This window comes from Heloderma suspectum, chromosome 1 (assembly GCF_057233095.1).
Source record: "Heloderma suspectum isolate Gila_16-S chromosome 1, 16-S_ref, whole genome shotgun sequence".
NCBI classification, from domain to species: domain Eukaryota; kingdom Metazoa; phylum Chordata; class Lepidosauria; order Squamata; family Helodermatidae; genus Heloderma; species Heloderma suspectum.
The window spans coordinates 3394016-3414904 of record NC_139458.1 but is presented as its reverse complement, the minus strand read 5'-3'; the positions used below and the strand labels follow the sequence as shown (position 1 = coordinate 3414904).

Genomic DNA, 20889 nt, shown 5'->3' with positions numbered 1-20889 from the left:
CGCCGGGCACCCCGGGCAACCCGGGCGCGGGAGGGCAGCCACAACGTCGCGCCGGCGCTTGACGGAGAGCCTGGGGGTCACGTGGGCGACGCATTAGCGGCGCCTCCGCGCGGGGCGCGACGGGAATTGTAGTCCCTTCCCTCATGAATCCAGGTGTGTGGGTCGGGGGCGGGGAGGTGGCATAGAAAACGTATTATATACTAGTGTTATCCGAACTGTAGTGACTGTCTGCAAAATGAGACGCCCTCCCAGAATCCCCGGTGAGTCGCCGGGAGGAGACGAAGCTTGCCCGCGCCGGGGGGGGGGGGGCCTTGCCCGGAAGTGACGCACCCCGCCGCCCTCGCCTCTTCCTCTCCTCCCCCCGTTGCTGCCGCCGCCCGCTTCGTTGTGCCCGAGAGGAGCCCGCCGAGGCCCCGCCCGCACCGGGCCGCAGTCGCGTGACTCCGGTGAGCCCCGTCCCCTTCCGAGGCGAAGGCGGGGGGGAGCCGCCCCGCCCCCCGCGCCCCCCGCCCTCGCGCCCCCCGCGGGAGAGGCAGGCTGGGGCGGGTCGCGGCAGCCGCCCTCGCCCCTTCGGCCCCCGGGCGGAGCGGGGCTTCCGCCCCCGCCATTGCCCCGCCCCTTGCGCGCACCGGGGGGCGGGGTCTGCGACGGGGCCCTCCGCGGGCCCCTCTGCCTCTCCCTCCCCGCCTGGGGTTCCCCCCGCAGCCCTCTGCACATGCCCCTCGGCCGTGTGAGCGCTGAACGCGTGGTGGCGCCGGGACTGCTCGTCTCCCCGCCCTTCTCCCGTTAAAATCGTCCAGCCTTCTGAGAGGCGGCCGCTGCTCCGCCCCGGCCGCCCGCCGTCGCCGCTCCCGCCCCCCTCGCTCGGCTGCGGAGCTCCCGCCCTTGGCAGGCGATGATGTTGCCGGGAAGCCTCGGCCAGCGGCTAGTTTTTCTGGGCAGCTGCTTTGAGGAGGGAGGGCGACAGGCCTGGCTCCCTGAAGCGGGTTTCTGGCCACCTCCGTGGCCACTGGCCCTTCCCACACCCCGCTTGCCATGGGCTGGCCGTGGGTGGGTCAGGGCAGTTTGGCCCAGGGGCTGTTGGCTGCCAGTTCCCAACTGGTGTCCCTCTCCTGCAGGTCAACGGGTGTATCTTGCAGGGGTTTGTGGCTGGTCCTGACTTTCTGTAGTGACAGAGCTGACTCTCATCACGCACTGAATGCGACATACCCAATGATTTTGATGAGGCTCTTCAAAAGAATCAATCCTGGAAGGCATTAAAGGCCTGTCTGCTTCAAGCAGCTTCAGGATAGGCAATCAAAGTCCTTGTGGACTGTGACATGGAGGAAACAAGCATACCACAGGACCGAAAGACAGATTGCTCCACAGAAGCAGGCCCAGCACTGGAGCAGTATAGAAATGGCAATCTGAGAACAGGGTTTATGTGGAGCTGAGGAGTCTGCGTAAAGCTAGAGTAGAGTTGCTGGGAAACAAAAGCAATGAAGCCCAGGGCTAGCAGAGAGAGCCTTGGGAATATTTATTTCCAGACCACCATCAGTGAGGCCTGGGAAGGGCAAACTGGGGATCCACAGTTGGCTACAGAATTGGACTCAAAGAGTGCTTAGTAGTGGGATCTTCTCAAACTGGGCAGAGGTAACGAGTGGGGTACCGCAGGGCTCAGTCCTGGGCCCAGTGCTCTTCAGCATTGTTATTAATGAGTTGGAGGAGGAGGAGCAGGGAATGCTGAGCAAATTTGCAGTTGATGACACAAAACTGGGCGGGATAGCTAAGACACTGGAAGACAGAAACAGAATTCAGAGTGATCTTGATAGACTGGAGTGCTGGGCATAACTTCCAAATCCTGGGAAGTACTAGTCCCCCTCTACTCAGCACTGGTTAGGCCTCATCTGGAGTACTGTGTCAGGTTCTGGGCACCGCACTTTAAGAAGGATGCAGACAAGCTGGAGAAGGTTCAGAGGAGGGCAACAAAGATGATCAGGAGACTGGAAACAAAGCCCTGTGAAGAGAGACTGAAAGAACTGGGCATGTTTCGCCTTGAGAAGAGAAGACTGAGGGGAGATGTGATAGCACTCTTCAAGTACTTGAAAGGTTATAACAGAGAGGAAGGCCAGGATCTCTTGATCAGCCCAGAGTGCAGGACACGGAATAATGGGCTCAAGTTACAGGAAGCCAGATTCCGGCTGAACATCAGGAAAAACGTCCTGACTGTTAGAGCAATACAACAATGGAACCAATGACCTAGGGAGGTGGTGGGCTCTCCCACACTGGAGGCATTCAAGATGAGGTTGGGTAGACATCTGTCAGGGTTGCTGTGACTTGGATTCCTGCATTGAGCAGGGGGTTGGACTTGATGGTCTTGTAGCCCCTTCCAACCCTACTCTTCTATGATTCTATGAAACATGCTTCTTCCCCCTACTAGATACCCCTTAGTTCCCATTCCTATTGTAACCAAGCCTGAGTACATGTAATTAAGCATCTCCTATTTATCCCTGCCTCCATTTCCCTCCCGTTCCTGTTGTTTCCCCTGTGTAAAAGTTTACATTTTAAGCCCCTTCAGGTGACCTGATCCCTTGTATTTTTTAAAGCACCATGCACACTGAGGGTGGTATATAAGTAATTAATCATCATTATCAACATTTAATAATGTTTCAGACTTGAAGGTTCTCCATTTAAATCCAGTTGATACTGGTGACTGCTTTTTAAGGTTACTGTGAAGGACATGCAAGGTCAAAGTTGTAAAACAAAGGCAGTATTTGAACCAAGATGCCAAGAGAATGGTCTGAGGACACATTTGGCTCCTTACTGCTTAGTTGAGACTACCTGGGGGAGCCATGGAAATTCCTCTGAGCTTTCTGAAAAGTGGGGGTATAGGTGCCATGTAGATGTGCCTGTATTTTACACTGATGTCTATAAGATACACCATGAGCCCTAGTCTTGCTATGCACTGCATTTGAAGATTCAGCTCAGCTTAATTGTAATTTTTTCCCTTCCATTTCTCGCAGATGGACCAGTCGTCTCCAACCTACATGATTGCCAATTTAACCCCTTTGCATTCGGAACAGCTCCTGCAGGGCCTGAACCTCCTCCGGCAGCACCATGAGCTCTGCGACATCGTTCTTCGTGTTGGGGATGTCAAGATCCATGCGCACAAGGTGGTGCTTGCCAGTATCAGTCCATATTTCAAAGCCATGTTCAGTGGCAACCTTTCTGAAAAGGAGAACTCAGAGGTGGAATTTCAGTGCATTGCTGAGGCAGCCCTGCAGGCCATAGTGGAATATGCCTACACGGGGACAGTGTTCATATCACAGGACACGGTCGAGTCCCTTCTGCCTGCTGCCAATCTCCTGCAAATCAAGCTTGTGTTGAAGGAATGCTGCACCTTCTTGGAAAGCCAGTTGGATCCCGGCAATTGCATCGGGATCTCCCGCTTTGCTGAGACATATGGCTGCCACGATCTCTACTTGGCTGCCAACAAATATATTTGCCAGAACTTTGAAGATGTTTGTCAGACAGAAGAGTTTTTTGAACTTACTCATTCTGAGCTGGATGAAATTGTCTCCAATGACTGCTTGAATGTGGTCACCGAGGAGATGGTCTTCTATGCGCTGGAGTCTTGGATCAAGTATGATGTGCAAGAACGCCAGAAGTACTTGGCACAGCTCCTGCATTGTGTGCGGCTGCCTCTGCTGAGTGTAAAGTTCCTCACGAGGCTGTATGAAGCCAATCATCTCATTCGTGATGATCACACCTGTAAGCACCTGCTGAATGAAGCCCTGAAGTACCATTTCATGCCTGAACACAGGCTTTCTTATCAGACGGTGCTAACAACACGGCCTCGCTGTCCTCCTAAAGTGCTCTGTGCTGTGGGAGGGAAAGCTGGACTTTTTGCTTGCTTGGAAAGGTGAGGAATAGCCAGAGACCGCAAAAGGCTAGATGTAAGCAATCTCGTTAATCTCTTCCATTCACAAGTCAAAGCAGCAGGCAATGGCTTGGACATCCCATAGCTAAGCATAACAGAGTGATAGTTTGGCAGCCTTCAGTGGCTCATCCTGCCCTCAGTCTCTTAGATCAGGGAAAGGTCTGGGCTGGAAAAGCCTCAGGAAAGCAATTAATTGGTTGTTTATAATATGCAAAGTTCTTTACTCTGTTGTTCATGCTCACTGATGGCAACTGTGTAAGGATCACAAGTACCTGTGTTTAACAGACAAGAAATGAATGATTGCCCTAGGTAGCTTTTTGTCCAGAGATATGTTATTTATTCAGTCATTGACACCCTGCCTTGATGCCTTAAAAAAAAAAAGAGTTCAAATTCAAATTTGGCTTACAAATTCAAAAGGAAGAACAAACCAATTTAGATCAACCATAAAATGAGACCATAGTAGAAGTGAGAATCGAACTGAGCTTCAAGAAAAACTTCCTTTGCACTGGAATCCATTAGTGGTCCAGCTGCCTTTGAAAGAGGAAAATTGGCAAGAGAACCTCCTTGTCAATCATCAGAGCTGTCAGTGTGACAATACAAGAATGTGGTATGCTGGCAATTCTTTGCCAGAGCTCAGTTCCTTTGCCCCAAACAGCTAGCTGTAGAGCTTCTAGATGAGTTTGTACTTGGAATGCCAACCACCTTCTGGAAGGTCCTCTTCCCCTTCGTGCTGCAAATTTTAAGAGCAGTACTGCACCCCCAAAACTGTTTGAGTAGTGCTCTCCACATCTAGGTTATATATCCATCAAAGAGAATCCAGATTCAGTTGAGCATCTGCTTCATGAAAGGAGTGGGCTGTATTTGCTGTGGACAATACATCTCGGCTTTGGTTGCATCTGAGTTACAGGAAGTGTCTTGTTCAGAGCTCTGGTATGAGAGTGTTTTCCCCATGTCCCCTCATGGTCCTCATTGAGCAAATATCAATGCTTATTTCAATTTAGCATTAATAAATGTAGGAAAGTTATTTTAAAAGCTAGCTATCTTAGCTTCTTTCCTAGTCCTTATGGCTTACATTTTGTTTTGTTTTTTCTGTTCTTTGTTTAAGAAGGTGTTTAAATGCCAGGCAAATCTAATTGGGGAAGTAGAATAAATACTTATTTAGGACAGGAGACTGTGGATCAAAATTATTTTAAAATTCAACCCTTCTGCATGGTGGGCTTTGCCCCATTACCTTTTTTTCCCCTCCTTCTTTCCCAGTGTTGAGATGTACTTTCCTCAGAATGACTCCTGGATAGGTTTGGCACCTCTAAGTGTCCCTCGCTATGAATTTGGAATCTGCGTCCTTGACCAGAAAATCTACGTGATAGGAGGGATTGCAACCCGCATGTGTCAAGGCATCAACTATCGGAAACACGAAAGCTCTGTGGAATGTTGGGACCCAGATACGAACACCTGGACATCCCTTGAAAGTATGAACGAGAGCCGGAGCACCCTGGGGGCAGCAGTTCTCTCACGAGAAATCTATGCCTTGGGGGGCTATGATGGACAGTCCTATCTGCAATCAGTGGAGAAGTACATTCCAAAGGTTAAGGAGTGGCAGCCTGTAGCACCAATGAGTAAAACCAGGAGTTGCTTTGCTGCAGCTGTTCTAGATGGAATGATCTATGCCATTGGCGGCTATGGTCCAGCTCATATGAACAGGTGAGTACGGTAGGGTCAGTGAGGTTTGGAAGAAAACTATTCTACACACACACATACACACAACATGTCTAGCTATCATATGCAAGAGCTTCTGACAAACAACCAATACTTATTCCCATTGGGTCTCATTAGTTTTTGCTGTGGACAATTTGTCCAAGGAATTCTCTGTGATCTTCAGCTAAAACCTACAGTAGAATTCAAGGTGTTTTCCTTCAATGCAAATCTATAGAGAGCAAAACTGAACATTTAATGAAGCTTTAAATCAAGTTGAGGCTAATAACAGGAGGCCCAAAACTGTGCCTGTGCTTGCTGGCTCTGAGCCAGCTATAGGGCAAGAGCGTACCCATGGCAGCACCCTACCTTCTCCAGGCTTTGTTTATACACTAGTTAAACTCTCCTGCTTGCTTGAAGGGAGGGCTGGGATCCTTGCTGATGTTGCAAGGGCCAAGATTCAAGTTCATAGGCAACTGAGTCCTACCAGACTAGGAAGCTTCCTCATTTAAATATCTTTATTAAGTTAGTGTCTGGTTGTAAATTAGAGCAAGAACTCCTATGTGCCCAACCCATAGAAAGCCAGGACTTCTGTGTTACTGTTCAATTTCAACAACTGTGGTTTTTATATAACTTAATTTCTAGCCCACCCCAGTCTGAAGACCTACAGTAGCCAAATAACCCAGTATATAAAACATTTGAATTCCAAATTCTTTCGGTGGAGTTAAAACGGCCCCCGGCCTGATCAACCTTGGCTACTTACATCCAGCCCAGACAGTACAGTCTTGTAGTGCCATTGGCAAATACAATGAAGTCCAGTTTCAGCAACTTTATATAATTTAATTTCTGGGAGACAGTCACTCCAATGGCTGATAAAAGAATAAATTTTGGTGTCAGGTTTATGCTGGTCTTCATTCTCACAGTTGCAGAGCACAATGGTGTTTCCCACTTGCTCAGCATTGCGCAACACAGCTTAAAGGCTAACAAATTTATTACGGCATAAGTTTTCATGGATACTGTCCACACCTCCCTCTCTCTCTCTCTCTCTCTCTCTCTCTCTCTCTCACACGCACACACACACACACACACACACACACCTACCTCTTGCTTTCTGTCTTGCATTTGGTGCCATCCCTTCCTCCATGGTTACACTTTGACTGATGGGCCTCTTAGGGAAAATAGTCCCACAATGGGCAATGTTCCTTGTACTTCTGGTATATGTACGACTGTGTACGGGGACAAGGCCCTTGATCCTAAAAAATGCTTTGGGAAACATGAACCGATGCCATATGGTGGTGATGTTTGTGGTGTGATGCATTTTAGCTGTGTCCCCCTTTTCCTCCTCAGTTGTATGTGCCAAGAATATTGTGCAGGTATTCAGCTGTCATTTCTTTGATCCATGTTTTCTTCTTTGTAGGTAGAGCTTTTTTGTGCTGTCAAAATACCTTGAGGCGAATAACTTTCCTACTATCAATTATCCTAAAAGGCCATTGTAGCTGCATTCATGTGGGATTCGCATCATGCTGGGACTCCCTCATGAATGCAGCTACGAGTGCCCCTCTAGGTATTAATCAGTGCAAACTATTGTCATTAAGCCCTGTTGTTGTCTGCATTTGCAGTGTGGAACGTTATGATCCCAGCAAAGACTCCTGGGAGACAGTCGCACCAATGGCTGATAAAAGAATAAACTTTGGTGTTGGGGTTATGCTGGGCTTCATTTTCGTAGTCGGAGGGCACAATGGTGTTTCCCACTTGTCCAGCATTGAGCGATATGACCCTCACCAAAACCAGTGGACTGTTTGTCGGCCAATGAAGGAACCCCGAACAGGTAGGAAGAATCCCAAGTATTGCTTCTTGCTGGCTAAATTTTGCTGTCCTTATTGTCCAGGTGACTGACGGGATGGCTGGGATGGGCAAACCGTTCCTAGCAACAAATGAAACATCACAAGGGCCTTCTTTGCTTCACATGTGCCATGCAAGAAGGATGGTGCTTAATGAAGTCATGTAAGGATGCCCCAAAGTTCTCCTTAACTCTGCTTTCCTGAAAGGAAATGATCCTCCCCACGATAGACCAAGGAACCCTGGGAAGGGGGTAGAGAGAGACCTATTGGAGTAGTGTTTATGCGGCCAATAGTTCAGAGTAGGCAGGAGCACTTCAAAAGGATGTACCCCATATAACTGCTCCCTCCTCATTTTCAGTCCTCTTTTAAGAACATAAGAAGAGTAATGCTGGATCAGATCAAGGGTCCGTCTCACAGTGGCCAACCAGCTGTCAACCGGGAACTCACAAGCAAGGCATGAGTGTATCAGCACCCTCCCGCCCATATTCCCCAGCAACTGGTGTACATAGGCATACTGCTTCTGAAAGTTAGATGTAGCACATAGCCATCAGGACTAGTAGCCACTGATAGCCTTTGGTGAGATTGGTCCAGAAGTAAAAACTGCATTAAGGGCAGTGGAGGCTGGTGGCTCTGATTTAGGTAGGGCTATGAATCCATTCTGGGTTTCAGTCAAAACCATCCAGAATTCCAAAGGAACTATCCACAGTGCTGAACCCTCTCCCCAAAATAGTTTCAGCACCTTGGATAGATCCTTTAGAGTTCTGGCTGGTTCTGACTGAAACCCAGAATGGATTCATAGCCCCACCGAAATCAGAACCACTGGCCCCCACTGATTAAGGTTTTGTGAAAACGATGTAATGGTGCAAACATAGCCTAGGATGCCTTCAGTACCTTAGGTTGAGAGTTACTGAGATGCTCCAATGATTCCTGATCATATCTGTTCAGTCATCTTAAAGTTATTCTTTTTGTTGCCATCCTGTTGCAGTGTTCGTTAGCTTTACTCAGTTTGGACAGGATCACAGTCCTCTTGAGTCCAGGCGGCAATAAAGAGCTATCAGGCTTTGCCCCTCGTGCAGAAACAGAATCCCAATTCTTTGTCCTCTGAACAACAGGCTCCAGAATTAACTGTTCAGGGACAGGATTTGGTCACTGAAAGGCATCACAAGGCTTCCACCTCCCCAGGACCCAGTTCCCCAGAAAGATCTCATTTTTTGAAAGTGAGGAGCTGAGGAACCTTATGACGAAGGTGAAAAAAGAAAGTGCAAAAGCTGGGTTGCAGTTAAACCTCAAAAAAACAAAGATTAAGGCAACCAGCTTGATTGATAACTGGCAAATAGAGGGAGAAAACGTGGAGGCAGTGACAGACTTTGTATTTCTAGGAGCAAAGATTACTGCAGACGCCGACTGCAGCCAGGATCAGAAGACGTTTACTTCTTGGGAGGAGAGCAATGACGAATCTTTTTTTTAATATTTTTTTATTTATTTTATATGAATGAAATAAACAGTACCAAAATTACCAACAACCTTATCAATGCTTCAATTTCCCAGCAATACAATATTCTGATGAGGACACCACAATAACAAAAAGAAAAGAAAAAATAAAGAGAAAAAAATAAAGGGAAAAGGGAGGAGGAAAGGAAGAGAAGAAAAAAGAAAAAAAAAATTCCCCCTCCCCTCCCCTGTAAAGAATTGAGTTTAAGCTCCAACACCCCCTGGTCTCCAATGTCATTCTATTTTAAAGACTATATCTATAACCTTAACAATCTTACAATTCAATAAACAACCTTACATTTCTATATCATATCATCAATCTTATATCAAAGAAAGAGGTCTAGAATTCATTCCAAAAAGCCTAGTATTATAGAGATCAAATCGCCAACATTTGCTGGATCATGGAGAAAGCAAGAGAATTCCAGAAAAACATCTATTTCTGCTTGATTGACTACGCTAAAGCCTTTGATTGTGTGGATCACAACAAACTGGCAAATTCTGAAAGAGATGGGAGTACCAGACCACCTTACCTGTCTCCTGAGAAACCTGTACGAAGATCAAGAAGCAACAGTAAGACCCAGACATGGAACAACCGACTGGTTCAAAATTAGGAAAGGAGTACGACAAGGCTGCATATTGTCGCCCTGCTTATTTAACTTATATGCAGAGTACATCATGAGAAACGCCGGGTTGGATGAATCACAGGTCGGAATTAAGATTGCCGGGAGAATTATCAACAACCTCAGATACGCAGACGATACCACCCTAATGGCAGAAAGCAAAGAGGATCTCAAGAGCCTCTTGTTGAGGGTGAAAGAGGAGAGTGCAAAAGCTGGTTTGAAACTCAACATTAAAATCATGGCATCTGGCCCCATCACTTCCTGGCATATAGAAGGGGAAGAAATGGCAGCAGTGACTGATTTTATTTTCTTGGGCTCCAAGATCACCGCAGACGGTGACTGTAGCCATGAAATTAAAAGACGCTTGCTCCTTGGGAGGAAAGCTATGGTAAACCTAGACAGCATAGTAAGAAGCAGAGACATCACCTTGCCGACAAAGGTCCGTCTAATCAAAGCTATGGTTTTCCCAGTAGTAATGTATGGCTGTGAGAGATGGACTATAAGGAAGGCTGAGTGCAGGAGAATTGATGCTTTCGAACTGTGGTGCTGGAGAAGACTCTTACGAGTCCCCTGGACTGCAAGGAGGTCAAATCAGTCAATCCTAAAGGAAATCAACCCTGAGTGCTCATTGGAAGGACAGATACTGAAGCTGAAGCTCAAATATTTTGGCCACCTAACGCGAAGAGAAAAGTCACTGGAAAAGACCCTGATGCTGGGAAAGATTGAAGGCAAAAGGAGAAGGGGACGGCAGAGGATGAGATGGCTAGATAGCATCACCGATGCAATCTATATGAACTTGAGCACACTCCGGGAGAGAGCGGAGGACAGGAAGGCCTGGCGTGCTATGGTCCATGGGGTCATGAAGAGTCGGACACGACTCAACGACTGAACAACAACATACATGTATGTATGTATGTATGTATAATTTAATAATAAAACTTAATATAAACCTTCAACATTCAGTAATATATTTTATACTAGATATATTATCTATTTTAAAATTAAAGCAAGAAAAAACAGGAAAAAAACAAGAAAAATAAGAAATGAACGAAAATAAGCAAATATATATATCATCATTTATCTTCTGAGTTAGCCTGGATCATATAGGCTAAATAGAAACAATTAACAAAGCTTGTTTAAAAATTCCAGTTCATGGGGTTGTAAGAAGATTCTCACGCATTTTTACGCTCAGCCAAGCCTCCACCATTTCATGATTTTGAAACTTCTTAATCTGACCTTCAGACACAATGAAAAGAGTAGCAGGATATTTTAAGTAATATTGTAAGTTCATTTGTTTTGCCAAGCTCTTTGCTTTGATAAATTGCCTTCTTTTATCCATCACCTCTTTGATGTAGTCAGGAAATAACATAACTTTATCTTGTCTCCAGGAAAGACTTCGAGCTTCTCTTGCCAAGCGCAGGATATAATTCTTTGTGGAGACTTTTGCAAATTGGGCTATGATAGTGTAATCAGTCCCTTTAGCATTTGGCACACGAAATGCCTGCTCAATATCAAGTAAATAATCAGATGGAATAGGGAGTATGTCATGAAAAGTTTATCCACAAAAACAAGCAATTTTACATCATTAGGCAAATTTTTAATCCCCCAAATACGTACATTGGATCTCTTCGTGAAAGCCTCCAGTTAAGAAATTCTGTCAGAGGTGTTTTTAAAATAGATTTGAGTCGTAGTTTCATTTCCAGCCACACGGTCTTAAAAGCTCATTAATTTTCATCTCCATTTTTTGCCATGACACATTAATTAAATCTACAGCTCCTTGTAGGGCGGTGATGGAATTTTGGATTAAATCCAGCTTCTTGACCTGCTCCATAAATTGCAAAGATAAAGTCTTTATCAGCGTAAATAATTCCCCTATATCTTCTGTCTTCGACATTTTGGACACAGAGGATGCGGGGGGAGTGGATGCCAGCTCCTTTCTTCTCCTCGGCGCAGACATATTTCTCTCACACAGATCTTACAGGTCCTCAGATGTTCTCAAATATTGTTAATGTTTCTTAAATCATCCCTCAAAGGTTGTTGATATTTCTAAAAGCATATATTATATGGAACATGTCAGCCCTGTTTTCTCCTATAAAATAGGAGTCTCAGTACAGCTTTTTGCATTGGTAAAGCTCTGGGGAGATAATCCTGAAATCCGCCCCCCCCCCACTATCGCACGGGAGTTACCTTTCTCCAAGATGTTGTCCAGAACTGTTGCCTTGCCCCCCCCCTTTCCATTCCAGGAGGGAGATGAAAAGGTTTATCAACCTTTTAAAAAGCTGTTTGAGAAAGCTCCCATGGAGCCCCGTGGGAAGCTACCAGAGCGACATCGGTCCTGACCAGAAGTCCAGCAATGGCAAATCTTGATAAAATAGTGAAGAGCAGAGACATCACACTGACAACAAAGGTCCGCATAGTGAAAGCAATGGTATTCCCCGTAGTAACCTATGGCTGCGAGAGCTGGACCATAAGGAAGGCTGAGCGAAGGAAGAGAGATGCTTTTGAACTGTGGTGCTGGAGGAAAATTCTGAGAGCGCCTTGGACTGCAAGAAGATCAAACCAGCCCATACTCCAGGAAATCAAGCCAGACTGTTCACTTGAGGGAAGGATATTAAAGGCAAAACTGAAGTACTTGGCCACATCATGAGAAGACAGGATACCCTGGAGAAGATGCTGATGTTAGGGAAATTGGAAGGCAAAAGGAAGAGGGGCCAACCAAGGGCAAGATGGATGGATGATATTCTGGAGGTGACAGACTTGACCTTGGGGGAGCTGGGGGTGGCAACGGCTGACAGGAAGCTCTGGCGTGGGCTGGTTCATGAAGTCATGAGGGGTCGGAAGCGACTGGACGAATAAACAACAAAAATCTTCCCTTGTGGACTGTGGGAATGCTTTGGACATAATATACCTCAACTTCAGCAAAGCTTTCGACATAGTGCCCCATGAACTCCTGATGAGCAAACGAGCTCAAAGTGGGCTAGATGAAACAACTCTCAGGTGGATCCACAGTTGGCTACAGAATCAGACTCAAAGAGTGCTTATCAATGGGATCTTAAACCGGAGAAAGGTAACGAGCAGGACTCAGACCTGGGCCTGGTGCTCTTCAACATTTTCATGAATGGCTTGGATGAGGTGCAGGGAATGCTGATCAAATTTGCAGATGACACAACATTGGGTGGGATAGCTAATACCCTGGAAGACAGAAGCAAAATTCAAAGTGATCTTGATAGACTGGAACGCTGGGCAGAAAACAACAGAATGACATTTAATAGGGATAAATGCCAAGTTCTGCACCTAGGAAAAAGAAACCAAATGCACAGTTACAAGATGGGGGATACGTGGCTCAACAACACTACAAGCGAGAAGGATCGGGAATTGTTGTCAATCACAAGCTGAAGATGAGCCAACAATGTGATGTGGCTGCAAAAAAGGCAAATGCTCTTTTGGGCTGCATTAATAGAAGCATAGCTTCCAAATCCCGGGAAGTACTAGTTCCCCTCTACTCAGCGCTGGTTAGGCCTCATCTGGAGTGCTGTGTCCAGTTCTGGGCACCACACTTTAAGAAGGATGCAGACAAGCTAGAGAGGGTTCAGAGGAGGGCAGCACAGATGATCAGGGGACTGGAAACAAAGCCCTATGAAGAGAGACTGAAAGAACTGGGCATGTTTTGCCTTGAGAAGGGAAGACTGAGAGGAGATATGATAGCGCTCTTCAAGTCCTTGTAAGGTTGTCACAGAGGGGAAGGCCAGCATCTCTTAGAATCATAGAATAGTAGGGTTGGAAGGGGCCTACAAGGCCATCGAGTCCAAACGCTTGCTCAGTGCAGGAATCCAAGTCAGAGCATCCCTGACAGGTGGCTGTCCAGCCTTATCTTGATTGCCTCCAGTATGGGAGAGCCCACTACCTCCCTAAGTAATTGGTTCCACTGTCGTATTGCTCTCACAGTCAGGAAGTTTCTCCTGATGTTCAGCTGGAATCTGGCTTCCTGCCACTTGAGCCCATTATTCCATGTCCTGCATTCTGGGATGATCGAGAAGAGATCCTGGCCTTCATCTCTGCTTCTCGATCATCCCAGAATGCAGGACACGGAATAATGGGCTCAAGTGGCAGGAAGCCAGATTCCGGCTGAACATCAGGAAAAACGTCCTGACTGTAAGAGCGATACGACAATGGAACCAATGACCTAGGGAGGTGGTGGGCTCTCCCACACTGGAGGCCTTCAAGACGAGGCTGGACAGCCATCTGTCAGGAATGCTCTGACTTGGATTCCTGCATTGAGCAGGGGGGTGGACTCGATGGCCTTGTAGGCCCCTTCCAACCCTACTATTCTATGATCCCAGGGGTCAGCTCCCCTCTGCCCAGAGGAGGTTGCCTTGCCATGGTCATACTCCAGCCATAAGGACACTGGCATGCCACAGCTTCTCCCATGACGTCACAACTGCAGACTGCTAGAACAGGCCAGGCCCCTTTAAGAGACAGAGCCTCAGTCGGTGTGGAGGCGGAGTCAGTCAGCCTCAAAGCAGCCCCATCTGCTTGTTGTCTTTGGATACAGACAACCCTGACTGGGCTGCAGCCCCACTTGGAGCTCTGTGGTGCTGATCATTTCCCATTTGCTTCTGAGAGAAACCTGACGTAACCTGACCCCTGCTAAAGATCCATGGCCTGAAACGGTACAGTGACCCAAGCTTGGAATGTGGATTGCCAGTTGTCTCCTTTTCAGTAGTGCATCTTGAGTGCTGACCTGGCACTTGATCCTGCTCGCAATTTCCTTTGTGGTAGTCCTGATTTCCACAGTAACCCTAATGAGCTTAGTGGAATTGTTCATTGTGATTAAGATGGCTTGCACTAAGCGGAGTCCCAGAGTAACGGTGAGTTATGGAGATGCTGCGCCTATGCTGTGGGTGGCTGGCTTGCCATTTCTGAACTGGATGGGTCCAAGTGGGCTTCCATGACCTTCTATGGGTCTGTGCCTAGAAACAAGTGGCAGTTTCTGCTCCTCCATCCCAGAATGCATTGTGATGTCACAAGGTAGACTAGGGACAAGGTGTTGCCGCTGCCTTCAGCTGGCGTTCTTTCTGAGCCCAACATGCCACAACTTAGGTGCCCAGAGGCCTTGCCTTTTTCCCAGACGTGCTCTCTCTGCTGATGCCGTTTACAGCTCTAGAAGAGCCCATGGCCAACTTAATTATGGATTTACTGCAGACATTGTGATGTAGGAATGAGGAAAGAGGGTTAGCTGGAGGGAGAGCTTAATCATGGTCTTCCCAGAGTCTCTCTTTCAGATGCTGTGCACACTGTAATAACATCCATTTATCCTTATTAGCTGCCTTTGTGAAGTAAACTGCACCAAAAGCAGCAATCTTTTTAAAAGCATAACGCTGCATCCCAACGGATGATGGCATTATTACTATGTATTAATTTATGCATCTCTTACCACCGCAAAAAGCGTTCTCGAAGCTACTTATACACACAAGTCCATAAATCCATAATTAAAACAACAGAAAAAAACAAGTGAACCCTAACATCGATATCAGCCATAATCAGCACAATAATATAAATAAACATAACAAAACAATGTAAAAATAATGCAGTATGGAAAATGTTCATCCACAAAACATACCCCCCCACACACGTACACACACATTTCACAGTCAGGACTGAATACAACAGAAGCAGCCCACTGTAATTGGGCCATAACTGTCCAAATTCCCAGGCAATTGTCCTCAACTGTCCAAATGCCTGGGAATATTCTTGGTGAATCTCCCGGCTTGTCTGTTCCAATGGTTTTTAACTTGTAATGACTTTTTTCACTGCTAGTTTTACCTGCTGCATTTCATTTGTCTTACTGCTTTGTATTTGTTTTTATTAGATTTATTCTTACTGTTGTGAACCATCCTGAAAACATCTATATAGATGGGCTGCATATAAACCTGTTGAATAAACAAAGTTACTGAGTGGACTAAGTCCATCAATAAACTGATACCAAGATCCTGTGTACAGCTGCATGCAAGTGAACCCTATTGAACTCAGTGGGACTTAACCACTCATGAAGAGATTGCAAGCTCCTCAGCAGTTCTTAAATTCTGTTTTTAAAATGAATTTTTTTCTCCCTCTTTTTCTTTCTGAGTGGCTATCCTAACATTCAGCTTCTGTTTGCCTTTCTCCCCATCCCCGAATAGGAGTTGGTGCAGCTGTGATTGACACCTGCCTTTATGTAGTTGGTGGACATTCAGGGTCGTCCTATCTGAACACTGTGCAGAAATATGACCCCGTATCGGATAGCTGGCTGGACACAGCTGGGATGGCGTACTGCCGATGCAACTTTGGCTTGGCTGCGCTCTGAAGAGGTACACTTGAGGACTCGGCCGGCACAGGAGATGCCCGGCCTGCGGCGACCGGAAGCTGTGTTCCTTGGAGTTGGGAGAAAGGGGGGAAGGCGGAATTGAAATGCAGGCAAGTTAACCTGGACTGAGAACTGTTCCTGGTTATTGCTGATCAGATAAAAGCGGGGAGGAAAATGGAATCCTGTTTCGAATGGGTATCCAGGCTGCGTGCTGTCAGTGGCATGAAATAATTTGTCTCGGTACACAAAGCCTGAAGCAGGCGTAGAAACTCCCTGACTCATAGAGGTTTCATCTCTTCCTCCTCGGACTGACAGAGGTACCCTTACTGAAGATACGGGGTCCTTTGAGTGTGTTGCACTAACTGTCTCAGTAGATGTCCAGCTCCATCTTTGCATTGAGAGATCATCATTGCTTCACAATTTTTTATGAACAGTTAATGAAAGGGCTGCTTCCCCCCTCCCCCATTACTCAAGGATTGTAAATAGTTGATGCTGTAGTCGGTTTGCCTGCACTTAACATCTCCCTCTTTTTTGGTAACTTGCTTGAGAGGATTTGAGGATTATAAGAAAGGGTGGCTATCTTACGTTGGCAAGCTTAATGCCTTTTTAACCCTATCCTCCTTGAACCTGCCTACACATCTAAAACATAACTCTTCTCTGGGCCTTGCACTAAGATCCATAGCTTACACGCCTGGCAGAGAGAGGAACGTTTGAGTCAGCAACCCCTTCCATGCTTTTTGGGTTTTCTGAAATAGTGAGCCAGTTTGCATGATCAAAACAGCCCACCACAAGCCACAGTGGCCTGTGGCACATGCTGTGCGTTACAGAAGGGCTGTTAACCCTTGCACAACCCCCGCCGCTCGGGTTTGCACAACATGCCAAGCCCTGGCCAGGCAATGAATATTCAAAATGGCTGCATGCACACACCGCAGCCCACCATGGCGTAAATAAGCCGTGGTAGACTTCAGTTGTGACAAACTGTCCAATGTATCACAATTTCACAGCACGCTTGTTAATACTTCAAAAATATGCAAGTGTCCTCTCCACCTCTACCATGCACATCTGTGTTAATCGACCCTCCTATGATTTTAAAGAATGTACAATCACGTTTTCAGAGTGTCCTGACTTTAACATGGTGCTAAATGTAAGATTTCTACCAAGGCTGTTAACAACCTAAGGCTACCATCCTCGGCACACTTACAAGAGAGTAAGGCCCACTGAAATCAGAGGCAATTACTTCCAAGTAAATATGTGTATAATTGCACTGTGTGGATGGCTTGGCTGAAGTAATGGCATTTGATTCATTTGGTCTGCAAGCAGTGGAGTAAATGCTGCCAAACGACATAGATTCTTGTAATTATCTTGATTTCTTGTTTTCCTTACCTCTTCACTTCATCTGTGCCTATGAGAAGTCACATTTTTACTAATATTTTGTTAATTAGCTCATTTAGAATAATTAACCAGATCTTAATGGGGTTTGAACAGAAAGCATATCCTTCCCTCGTAGATGTTTTTTTTTTATTTCAAAACAACCACTTAATTAAGCAACACTGAGTGGTGGTTATTTATCTCACTATTTATGTATTTTGGTAAACTTCCCCCAAATGCTGCTGTTCAGACACCCTCCATTTCAGTAGGACTTCCTGGTGGTTGGTGGGCTGCTCTCGAATAGAACAAAACAAATTGAAATCAGAAGGGGTCTTCTTCAGGGTGTCCCGAAACTTAACTTTTAAGTTCTGAGGGAGTGAAGGAAGACCCTGTATGTTAATCCTTATTTCATATAAATTACTGAAATGATTTTTTTCAGATGTTTCATGTGTTTCCATATGTATTTTTCTGCTTTATACAAGGAGATGTATTTTAATTTGCTGTTATAATCTCCCTCTTTTAAGAATTTATTTTTCCCCTGTTCTCCATCTAACACATGTTCATTTTTTTAGTTTCCCATATTCACAAACATGCAATAATAGGGTGTGTGTGGTTTGTTTTTTAAGCCTTTTACTTTCTAGTACGTAAAAGGTGACATTAAGAATGACGATTTGTCCCAAGTTCCAACTGCATGAACTGCAGTTGACAAAGCTCTTCTTCCATGAGCTAATGTTGAGGCTAAAACTAGGAGAGCGCACTTTCTTCTTAAACCACTTTTTAAGAAATTGCATCACCTTTCTACCAACACTTGAACATGCGATGAATCCCTGCAGCTGTTCTTCAGATATTTGGGGAATCTGCTGAGTTTTTAAGCAACTAACTGACCAAACAAGCACTTTCTACCTAGCAGCTTCAGAGAAACTTGTTGATTCTTGTTATACAGCAATAATAGCATAATGCAACATTTGCATTGATTATGTTATGTACAGAATTGTGTGCTTGAGGCATTCCCATTCATTTCAGTGAAGCTCACTTCAGGAGGTCTTCAGTTCAGAGTGTGTGTTTAGGGAGAGAGTTTAAGCAACTAAGTGCACAATCCTATGCATGTTTAGACAGAAGAAAGTCCTACAACTCCCAGCATTCTGGCTGGGGAATGCTGGGAGTTGTAGGACTTCCTTCTGTCTAAAGACGCATAGGATTGCGCCCTAAGAGGCAATTGAAGCTCACGTCTGTTTGGGTTCCATGACCTATTTAATTCCAGCTCAAGGAAACGCCTGGCTAAATGGCTACATATGCTTGGTCTCTCTCTGAGATGCCTCTGAACGTAGAAGCATATGAATGGCTGTGGGGGGACAGAGGGAACAGCTCTAACCAGGCAACAGAGGTAAAGTTTTAAATCTCAAGGGAGAAAAAAGGTATAAAACAATTGCTGTAACTACAGGCCTTGAGAGGAACTCATTTGGCCATGTTGTTTTCTGCTATGTCATTGTGTGTCTTTCAAAGCATTAACTGTCAGGCTGTCGTCATAGGCAGATCTGAAAATTTCTCAGCATACTTAATGATACTTGAGGAAAGGATGTTTTTTAAAAAAGAACAATTGAAGGCCATGGCAAGATTTGGTATTCCTCAAGTGTCCTGTTCTTAACATAGTAGCTTTTTTAAAAAAAAATCAAGGATCTCCAGGCACTTTGAGGATGATTCCTGTTGGGCAACAGGTTATTGAAAGCTAGCCCTGTAGTTGTTTGAAAGGAAGTTTTTGTTTTTAATGAGGCAGATCACCTGCAATATAAACAAGTAAGGAACAAATCTTGTTTATTGTCAAGACTGGATTGATTCCTTGCAAAGTAATTCATTAGTTCAGTAGATGCTGTCTGTGTAATATGTGCAGGGAATAGTAGTATATTTCAGTGAACTTGCCATATTTGTTTCTGTTTGGGAGCTTCATTTCCTGGTTCACCTAAGTGCTCAGGCATAGACAAACTGGACAGCCAATTTTAATACTTGTAGGCTGCAATAAGCTTGTTGTAGTTCAACAATGGTCTTGTCTTGCGGAGAAAGCCTTTACCTAAGCTATCACACACATTTACATGATCATCCAGTCCTACAAAATCATTCAAATGAGTTTAATGTTTAAGGGGAAGAACTTTAAAAACTTTTTGGCTGCTTTTGTTCAGGCTCTTCTCGTTTTGAAAAATTATAAACACATAGCTTTGTATTCAAGTTAAGGAGGGCAGAATAATATATACATACGATCAATATCTATTTGGGAAAGCAACTCTAGATCAGGAAAAGGTGTTTCTAGCGTCAGCCTCTCCCACTCCAAGAGAAAAAATAATTTTCAGTCTCATTTAAAAAAACGTACACTTACGTGAGTTTACTCAGTAGTGAGAGAAGCAGGCACTTTGCCCATGGTTGGAAGTGCTCTTCCCTCCAGTCAGGAGGGAAATATAAAATGGAGCACGTTTAAGGGTTCCTGTGCAGGTACGAAGTTCGAGGGGCACAACCCATTGGCTTCTGAAACTCTCTGAGGCAGTTGTCCCTTTACAAGCATTCTCTCTTCCCATCTCACCAGAAGTAGCTAAATTCATTGTTGCTTTGCAACTCCTTCCATTGTGCAAAAGAATATGAACTCTCCACGCTTGCCTTAAATCCCTTTTGAATGATTAAAGAACTGGATAATTCTTCTCTTTGCCTTACATGCTGTGCTATCACCTCCCCAGCCTGAGGCAAAATTAACCTTCAACAAGGATTCAGACCCCTCATTCATGCACAGTGTCTTCAACAGGATTCTGACCTGGGCTGTGGGGTTTCCTCTGAATTTATCAGGCAACTCATGTTGTTCGATGATTCCATTCTACCTTCCTACCAACTCCATGACTCTTACCACCACCACCACCACCACCTTTCTTTATAAAGGTGATATTTGAGTGGGAAACCGCTCAGTAATTTGTTCTTTTGTGTTTGCTAAATGTGATAATGCTCTGTTATCATTGTTACAGTATTTCATTTGAATGTGCAATGTTTATTAAATTGTGAAGGCAAGTAGTTTGGTTTTTTCTTCTGTTGCTGTTGATCCAAGATGGGGGATACGTGGCTCAACAACACTACAAGCGAGAAGGATCTTGGAATTGTTGTCGATCACAAGCTGAATATGAGCCAACAATGTGATGTGGCTGCAAAAAAGGCAAATGCTCTTTTGGGCTGCATTAATAGAAGCATGGGGCCGCGGTGGCTTAGTGGTTAAGACGCTGAACTGCAGACTGGAACGTCAGCAGGTCAGCAGTTCGAGACCCGAGTGCTGCGTGACGGAGTGAGCTCCCGTCTTCAGTCCCAGCTTCTGCCAACCTAGCAGTTCGAAAGCAAGAAATTGCAAGTAGATAAATAGGTACCGCCTTGGCGGGAAAGGTAACAGCGTTCCGTGCACCTCGGTGTTCAGTCACGCCGGCCACATGACCACAGAAGCGTCTTCGGATAGCGCTGGCTCTTCGGCTTAGAAACGGGGATGAGCACCACACCCTAGAGTCAGACACGACTGGTTGGGGACACCTTTACCTTTTACTAATAGAAGCATAGCTTCCAAATCCCGGGAAGTACTAGTTCCCCTCTACTAAGCAC

The 20889-nt window shown here is 45.5% G+C and overlaps 1 protein-coding gene across 5 annotated transcripts; it reads left to right on the top strand.

Moving 5' to 3' along the window:
- Positions 1-354: 354 nt before the first annotated feature.
- KLHL28 (kelch like family member 28) lies at positions 355-20314 on the top strand. Of its 5 annotated transcripts, none has more exons than XM_084833593.1 (5): positions 355-446; positions 3003-3901; positions 5177-5620; positions 7231-7439; positions 8832-9028. In XM_084833593.1, exons 2-5 carry the CDS (start codon positions 3003-3005, stop codon positions 8918-8920), a joined length of 1641 nt encoding a protein of 546 aa, XP_084689719.1. In that variant the 5' UTR covers positions 355-446; the 3' UTR covers positions 8921-9028. The 5 variants fall into 5 exon arrangements, with proteins under 5 accessions (XP_084689719.1, XP_084689708.1, XP_084689745.1 ...); XM_084833582.1 differs by lacking the exon at positions 8832-9028 and adding an exon at positions 15743-20314 and having other exon boundaries at positions 369-446; XM_084833619.1 differs by lacking the exon at positions 8832-9028 and adding an exon at positions 15433-15675 and having other exon boundaries at positions 369-446.
- The last annotated feature ends 575 nt before the right edge of the window (positions 20315-20889 follow it).